The sequence below is a fragment of the Lithobates pipiens genome, unplaced genomic scaffold (assembly GCF_037356315.1).
Source record: "Lithobates pipiens isolate NorthernLeopardFrog02 unplaced genomic scaffold, aLitPip1_a1.2 Scaffold_8, whole genome shotgun sequence".
Classification (NCBI taxonomy): domain Eukaryota; kingdom Metazoa; phylum Chordata; class Amphibia; order Anura; family Ranidae; genus Lithobates; species Lithobates pipiens.
The window spans coordinates 555,705,971-555,715,118 of NW_027507903.1; the positions used below are offsets into that span (position 1 = coordinate 555,705,971).

At 43.8% G+C, this 9,148-nt stretch overlaps 1 protein-coding gene across 1 annotated transcript in view; it reads right to left on the bottom strand.

Moving 5' to 3' along the window:
- Positions 1-8,161, bottom strand: part of LOC143960926 (gamma-glutamyl hydrolase-like) — a 54,947-nt gene extending 46,786 nt beyond the window's left edge. Inside the window, exons 1-2 of the mRNA XM_077469958.1 lie at positions 8,014-8,161; positions 1,795-1,913 (exon numbers count right to left, since the gene is read on the bottom strand). Of these exons, the coding sequence (XP_077326084.1) occupies positions 1,795-1,897 (103 nt within the window). The 5' untranslated portion in view covers positions 1,898-1,913; positions 8,014-8,161. The remainder of the gene's footprint in view (positions 1-1,794; positions 1,914-8,013) is intronic.
- Between the last annotated feature and the right edge of the window lie 987 nt (positions 8,162-9,148).

The following is a 9,148-nucleotide window of genomic DNA, read 5'->3' on the forward strand; positions in this document are numbered from 1 at the left end:
ACTTCAATTAGGTTACTCTTCTGTTTTCCCTCTCTCCTGCTCAGAAACACACCAAGAAAATTTCCCTGCACTGCTTAGATGTTGTCATACTGTACCTGTCAGGATCTACTTAACTACAGCTACTTTTTGCGTTACAAAGTACCCTTTTGTCCTCCCTACAGCCTCTCATAGAGGATATCCTGCCTCCTACTCCACCATTGCCAGTTGGCTCACATAACTTATTTCCAGGGTTTACACCCTTAGCCCTTGTACACACGGTTGGACATTCCAACCGAAAATGTCCGATTGGACCGTGTTGTCGGATAATCCGACTGTGTGTGGGCTCCATCGGACTGTTTCCATCAGAATATTCGACCGACAAAGTTTTAGAGCTGGGCTATAAAATTTTCCGACAACATGATCCGATCGGACCTTGTCCAATCGTTTGTAGCGAATTCCGATCAGACAAAGTGCCACGCATGCTCAGATCAAATTCCTAGACCAAAGCTATTGGCTACTAGCCTGAACATAGTCCCATCGTAACTAAATAACGTCATCACGTTCCGAAGATTTTCCGACAACTTTGTCTGACCGTGTGTATGCATCACCAGTTTCGGACAAAATCCGACGGATTTGGTTGTCGGAATGTCCGACCGTGTGTACAAGGGCTTAGAGGTGATGTTCCTCTCCTTTACATATGGGAGCTCATTCCACCAGATCTGTTAGTGTCTCTTGGGCGATCCAACATCAAGCATCTATACCTTAGATTTGCAAGGCTACTATCTGGTCCTGTGCTTACATGTTCTTGAGGTTTCACAAGGTGGATGTTTAGGCCTCAATTGATGCAAGCTTCAACCACAAGATGACATCTGATCAGTAATTTAGGGTACTTCCTTTATTTTTATGGTCCTGTTCAATTTGCTATGCTGTTGCCCACCCTCAGTTTACTGCTTGGGGAAGTCCCATTGGCTATGACTACAGCCCTGTGTCTTGTACTGTACAATTAGGTTAAAGTGAGTGTATCCCCTTACATATACACAGTGAAGTGACTAGCCTGAGGTGAAACACAGAGATGAAACAAATCCTCCTACATAGCTTGTACCATGTTATCTGCAGTCCTCTCTTCTATACAGTCTTCTAAATCATACATTTTACATCACTGAAAAGCGGGGTATGGGGATCTGAAAACTCACACTGCAGGGCTTAGTGAGAATTAGAGGGAAGGAACCCACCCTCATAACAGTGCACAGGCTTTCAATCACAGGCTGTGTACTAGAGCTTTCATCACCCATCGCCAATTCTCTCTTGGAGTCTGGAAAAGCTGTCAAAATTGACTTATGCAGATAATAGAGGAACGAGGCAGCAGCGAGAAATCACATCCAATGTTTTGAATAGAGCCAAGCACACAGTATAGAAGGAAGGGCTTTGTTCATATTTCATGTCTGAAATATATTATAGCTTTAGAGAATTTTGACTTTCCTGTAAATTCCTTATCTTGGAGTATAGTATGGGAAACATGACGCTCTCCTCTGTTTCCTGTGCTCTCTCCTTATCCTTTGCCCAAAAAAACTGGAGTTTCACAGAATGGGTGGGGTTTTAGGAGCGTGCACTAGGGGCAGCCTTAGCAAAGTTCTTTGCCAGTGTCCAGTCACCTAAAGGTAGACTGCATATAACCCATAGTCTATGGCTATAAGCCTGTGTCCTGTACTCCAAGATAAGGAATTTACAGATAAGTCATAACTCCCTCATTTTGTTATATTGAGATTGTACAGCACACACAAGAGAGCTGTGCATAAAAAAACAACTACACCTTACCTATTATAGGCCTCTCATTATTTCCTTGCACTTTAGAGATGAGCAGTGCGAAGCTCAGAAGGGAGTATAAATGAACAATCTTGACAGAGGACATCTTAGCCATGGAGTCACTCTTGCATCTGCAGAACATAAAAGTTACGATACAAACATACAGAAAATGTAAACATCTTAAAAAGTTGTAATTACGTTTATTATTCTTTTGGAAATAGTAGAAAAAACAAGAAAGCAGTTTAGGTGAGACGGGTAATCTTTATATGCTCCAGATTTCTTTTAGGGCCCATTTATATTTCTGCATTGTGCATGCATTACCATAATATATGTTACAGTGTTGCAGTGTCATTCCTTTTAAATGGCACCCCAACTCCAAATCAATGGGCTTGCATTGTAGGCCGTTGCAATGCACGGTAGTGTGTTGCATTACAAAAAACAGGATTTTAGACTTATCGGCCAATTTATTTACTGGAATACATGGATAGTTTTATACATGTCCATGCTGAACAGGCTGGATTTTGGTCAGTGTATAGCCAGTTTAAGTTCTAATATAAAATCCGATTTGCTATCTCAGTCATGTGTGAAACTGAGTCCTACCAAAAAAAAAAAAATCTTAAATAATCTAGTAGGGATATATTAAAAAGAAATTATGGCCAAAACTTTTTTGGCTGTACTTCGCTTGTGAGTCACAGGAGTACATTTACTTTTGTACTGTTGTGACCCAGAGTCAGTCTATAGTGGGTGTGGGCTATCCAGGGCCACTGATAGTGGGGGTAGAGACAGTCCTCCTGTACCAGGCCTGGGATTCAACAGGGGCATGGAGAAAAGGCACCAGGGCCTTTTTTCTCTCAAAAAATAGGTGCAGGAACACAAAAACGACCCCAAAACCAACCTCCCCCACACACCCTTCAAACTGCATCAAATAGTGGCTGTGGTCAAATTTCACTAACAGTAGAGGGGTCTTAACCGCTTGAGATGCGCGCTATAGCCGAATGACGGGATCGATCCCTTACCACATGATCAGCTGTCAGCCAATGACAGCTGATCATGTGATCACAACATAGCCGATAATCGGCTATTTTTCCTCCTCGCCCTGACAGCGCAAGGAGAAAAAAAAAAAGCCGATCACGGCGAGCTGGGGCCAGCTCATCAGTGCCCACATGCCCCCTGCCAGTGCCACCTAAATATAGGAAAAAGTGCCACCCATTAGTGCCCATAGTGCCACCCATCAGTGCCCATACTGCCACCTATCAGTGCCCGCAATCTGCCTCAACAACAGTGCTGCACCTCAGTGCCACATATCCGTGCCCATCAGTGTCATCTACCAGTGCCCAGCAGTGCCACCTATCAGAGCCACCTATCAGTGCCCATCAGTCCCATCTATCAGTGGTACCCATCAGTGCCATCTTAGCTGTGCCCATCTTTGCCCATCAGTGCTGGCTTATCTTTGCCCATCAGTACTGCCTTATCTGTGCCCAACGGTGCCATCTTATCTGTGCCTATCAGTGCCCACCAGTGCCGCCTCATCAGCGCATTTCAATGAAGGAGAAAAATGACCTGTTTGAAAAATTTTATAACTATTAAACATCATTTTTTTTGCATCTTTTTTTGTTTGTTTAGCAAAAAATAAAACTCCCAGCTGTAATTAAATACCACCAAAAGAAAGCTCTATTTGTGGGAAAAAAATGAAAAAAATGTCATTTGGGTACAGTGTTGTATGGCCGCGCAATTGTCATTCAAAGTGCATCAGCGCTGAAAGCTGAAAAAAAAGTTCTTCATCCCCTATTCACATCTCACTTTCACCCTCAACCCATCTCCACTGCCCCATCTCCTCCCTCCCTCCTTAAAGGCTCCACCATCTTCCACCTGTCTTGCTGTATAAAACTGAAGGACCCAGCCGTCTCTAGTACCGCCCTGCGCACTGCAGGTGGCTCTGCCTCTCTCACTTGCAGGAAGACCATCCAGTGGAGGTGTCGGGCTCTGCACTGCACCCCAGGCACCAGCATCTCCCTTGTCCCCATCCTGCACTCAGTGGCAGCCGGTCAGGAGATCATATATATGGGAGCCATTAGGAGACAAGCGGTCATTTGTAGAAGCCGGACTTCTGAGTTTACAAGTGATAGTGGTGAGCAGGGAGCAGAGGGCCTCTACCACTAAAGTTCAGCTCTGCCCCCCCCCCCCTTCTTTTCTGTCTAATTACATGCTTGGGCACTGTGCAGATCGGCCACTGGTATTCTAACAACCAATGACCTCATCAGGATAATGTTGGGTGCCTGCACAGCCTCCTTGTTTGCCCCTCCTCTGCCTCTGTCGGGGTCACATTAGCAGAGAGAGGATAAGAAACTGAGGGAGTACCAGTTTGCAATGGTCCGGGGATAGATTATCTCTATTGTTGGGTGTCCTACATGTTTGAATGTTGTTCCAATATGTAAAACTATTCGTTTTGTTTTAGAATGGGTGCTTCAGGATTGCGCAGAATATTTAAGGGTGCCTTGACTGAAAAATGGTTTAGAAACACTGGTTCAGACTATAGTGTTCCATGCCACTTTGCAGAGAAGCACAACATTTTTAAAAAAATAGCTAAAAGTCTTTTTTTTTTTTTTAAATCCTTCTCTCCCTGAAAGATGTCATAGATTATGCTACTGTGAAACACACTTTTTTTATTGTTATATTTGTATTCATTTATTTACATACAGTATATGCATCAAATACAAGCATGCACTCCTGAAATGATCACAGGTGTAAGGTTGTAGAAATATCTATCCAAGCCCCCTTGTGACATCACCGCCTGGGGCATGATGGGTCAGTGATGTCACAAGGGGGCGTGGCCTCCAAGTGACGTTATCTGATTGCCACGCCCCCTCATTTAAGCACTGCAGGACATCGGCGCCGACTGATCAGCGGCCCGCATCATCGGAGGAGGATCGTCGGCGAGAGCAGTAGCAGCGGTGGCGGCGGCAGAGGAAGAACAACACCGGAGACAGAAGAGCAGAATGAGAAGACCGGAGGATGAAGATGCGGGAGAAGATGGAGGAAGACATGGCGAAGAAAATGTTTAATAAAAGACTTGTCAAAAACTGTCTGCTGTATTTTTTAACACTACATTACACTACTTTTTTTTTTCCAGGTGAATGGGTAGGGGCACAATCTACCCCATGCTCATTTACATAGGGTGGGGGGCCGGGATCTGGGGGTCCCCTTATTAAATGGGGCTCCCGGATTCCGATAAGCCCCCCGCCCGCAGACCCCGACAACCAGCGGCCAGGGTTGTCAGGAAGAGGTCCTTGTCCTCATCAACAAGGGGACAAGGTGCATTGGGGTGGGGGGCGCAGGGCAAAAATTCCCCCTCAACCACAAATCTCCCCCCCCCCAAATTCCTCGCACAGAGCCTTCTCTTCCCAGCACAAATCTTCTTCCACCCTCGAATTCCCCCTCCGTGTGCATGCCATGCTCGTTTCCAACACTGCATTGAAAACACACCGCAGTTGTGATCTGCAGCGGGTGTTAATGTTAATGTCATGACACCCAAAGCGCCGGTCGCAAATGCAGTGCGTTTGCTCGCATGGTACAGTAATACAATGCGATTCAATTGCTGTGCGTTTTTTAAAGTAGTGCATTCACTACTTTTGATGCGATCTGGTGTGATTTCAGCCCGCTACAAGATTTTATGCAGCTAAAATAAGTGGCATATTCTCAATGTAACCAGATTAAGGATTAAGATCAGCAGATGCTGCCTATGGTCTCCACTTCTGATCTAAGGGGTACTCTGATGGTGACCATGATGTAAAGGGTAACTCAGATGGGAACTCCAATTTAAAAATAGCTCCGATATGGATTTTTTTCAGACAGATATTTTAAAATAAACAATTTGACCCTTGTATTGAATAGTTTGTGGGCCCTGGACTTAGGTGCATTATTACATTATATGTAAAAGTCCCTAATGGTTACAAGCAACACTGAAACATTCTCTGCTAGACAACTACCACCTGAATATTGCTGCCTGTTTTCTTTTTGTTTATTGGCTTTTTTGTAATGCTAAACAGTGATTTTGAATTAGGAAGGCATGCTGCAACTGCAAAAACAAAATGCTTTAGCTCTTGGTTGTGGCACAGTCCCATTCATTTACAAGGGAGAGTTTGACAGGTGGCTGCGGCAAGGTGTGATCACCCGAGCGGCACCATTTCCTCTTGTAGGTGGGTGGTCAAAATGAGGACCAGCTGCCTGTTTTTGACACCCATGTGAAAGGAGCGAAATCATAGTGTAGTTGGGTTTGCTTTTTGTTCTCTCCTGCCATGTTTGGCAGGCATTGGTGAAGCGTGTCAAAGGGCTTGATTTAAATTAACGGAAAGGGTGCCACAAACGCATTTGACAAGCATTTGCTCTGTGCATAGCCTCAATAGATTTCCCTAAAAAAATAAAGTTTAAGACAATTTTACAAAATGTCTCCTAATCACATCTAAAACACATAAAAACTGCGTATACTGTTATAGGCATTTCAGATTTTTTTTCCCCAATATTTGTATGAACTTAGCCTAAAGGCAGTGTTGCACTATAACAGCCTTTTTAACCAGGGTTCTTCCAGAAATTGCTAGGGGTCCCTTGAGCAATGTGTAATTTCTATCTCTTAGATGAGTAACTGCTCCGACATCTGGATATCTGTTAGGGCAGCAGTCCAAAACTCTGGCCAGAGGGCCAGCTGCAGCCCTTTGCTAACCTTTATCTGGCTTTCGAGGCACTTTTATGACATTAATGATGGGGCATTATTTCTACCACTAGTATCAACAATGGAGCACTATTCCTCCCACTAGTATCAATGATGGGACACTATTTCTTCCACTGATACCAATGATGGGGCACTATTTATCCCACTAGTATCAATGATGGGACATGGTTCCTCCTATTAAGGCCCGTACACACGGTCGGACTTTTTGACAACAAACATGCAAATTAGCTGTTTTGGAGCAACATCCGACTGTGTGTACGCTCCATCGGACAAACTTTTTCTGTTTTCATCGGACTTTTGTTGGCTCTGCGAACGGACAAACTTTTTGACAACAGAAGTCCGATGGAGCAAAGTCCGACCGTGTGTATGCAAAAGCATCGGACTTTTGTACAAGGTACAAACACGCATGCTCAGAACCATTGCAAACGATCAGACTACAATACAGAAGTTGACCAAAGGTGGCGCTGGAGTCATTGAACATCCTCTTTTGAAGCGGCGTCAGTACGTTGTGACGTCATTACGTTCGTGTTTGTTGTCAAAAAGTCCGACCGTGTGTATGCAATACAAACTTGTGGACAACACACTTTGTACAAAAGTCCACGGAAAAGTTTGTACAAGTCCGACCGTGTGTATGGGGCTTTAGTATCACTGATAGGATGCTATTTCTTCCACTGATACCAATCATGGGGCACTTTTCCTCCCACAAACACCAGTGAGGGGGTACTACTCCTTTTCCTACAGATCACCCACACTGAGGCCAGGTTTATTCTCACTGATGTTGGGCCTAGAATATTTTCTAATCCAATTGGCCACAATTCAGCCCTCTTAAAGTGTTAATAACATTAAACTGGCCCTTTGGAGATCCTTGTGTTAGAGGGACATTCTTCACACTGACCACAAATGTAAGTAGCAATCTTTCCACCAGCATGGGACATACCCCTTCTATCACTGACCTCTAGCGTAAAGGAGTCCTCCCAATGACCATTAATTTAAGAGGATCCTTTTCCGACTGAGCAACACTATATAATTCTCCTTTAACCATTAATGTCAGAGAGCATTTTAATGGAGCGAGTGCACTTTTTTCACTGTCCAATATAATGGGCCTCTCTCAATGTGACAAAATACTACAATTTTCACTGTCTGTGTTTCTTTTCTGCCCATTATTAACTTTTTTTTTGTTATTACAGAAAATAATTTTGTTGTACAGAATAGTCCTGGGTGGTCAAACACAGTGTGTAGCCACATTCTTCATTCCTTTATTCTTAGATCTCAGCTTATTCTTAAGTCTAATGTACTGTGAACTGAAGATATGGTAATTAACAAGAGTTCCCTGAGATCTGGAAGTTATTTTTGAGGCTACCCCCATGTTAAAAAGGTTGAGAAATGCTGCTTTAAAACGACGTTCTGCTCTTAATCAGCTGATTAATATATTTTGATGGATTGTGAGGATTATCAGATAGCAGAGTGAAGCCTGGTGTAAATGTGTAAATTAAAATGGACTTTACCTTGCTGATTCACTTGCTTGGCTTTTCTCTTTGCCTGCCAATGTCAATAGTGAAACAAGGAAGCAGAATATGAGTAATGTGACCGGGAGGGGTCCCCATCCAAAGAATGAGGAAGACACATGCCAATTAGTCAGCAAAGTTTGCAAGTGTGAGAGGCATTCATGACACAGATTGTTTCAAAAACAAATCCCATATCAGTCAATGAAAAACGCCTGCTATACACCACAGCACTGATCATGTGGCTTGCTTATGAAAAGTATACTTGGCTGCCCTTTGTTCTGTGTGCACTCAGTTCCATTTACTTCAGGTTGAAATGAGCCAACAAAGAACTAAATAGGTTTTGTAACACTTAAAGGCAACCAACGAGGATCTAAAAACAAAAATGTAATCGAATATTGAGTTTGTTCCCCCTTTACAGCTAAAATAGCCTTGACCTTTAAAGTCATGGATGTCACTAGACCTCTGAAGGTATGCCGTGCTTATCTGGCACCAAGCCATCATTAACAGATCACTACCTCCGCTGGTTTGCCTTTTTCTCACAGTGCATCCTGGTGGCACCTCTGCCCCAGGTAAACTACTGGCACCCACCCGATGTGTCATCCACATGATGTGGAAAAAAAAAACGTGGTTCATCAGACCAGTCCACCTTCTTCCATGGTTCAGTTCTGATGCTCACATGCCCATTGTAGGTGCTTTTGGTTGTGGACATGGGTCAGCATGGGCACCCCGACTGGTCTATGGCTATGCAGCCCCATGCGCAACAAACTGTAATGCACGGTGTGTTCTGACACAACTTCAGAGACAACATGTTCAGTTGTTTCCTAACATATTCTACCCACTTTCAGATGCCATTGTAACAAGACAATCAATGTTATTCACCTTACCTGTCAGCAATGGTATGGCTGATTGGTGTATGCTAAAGCTTACTAGTCTTTCGGTGTGGCAGCAACCTTTGTTTTCCCATTTTGGGCTTTTTTTTACCATGTGATCCAGCCAGTAACGCACTTCCTGTCCTAGGGCAAGACTACTCAGTCTCTACTGAATCTATGGAAAAACAATATTGTCACCCTAAGACAGGAAGCATGTTAGAACTGCAGAACATCTCCATCACGCTTCTTTTCTTCATAACTTAGGG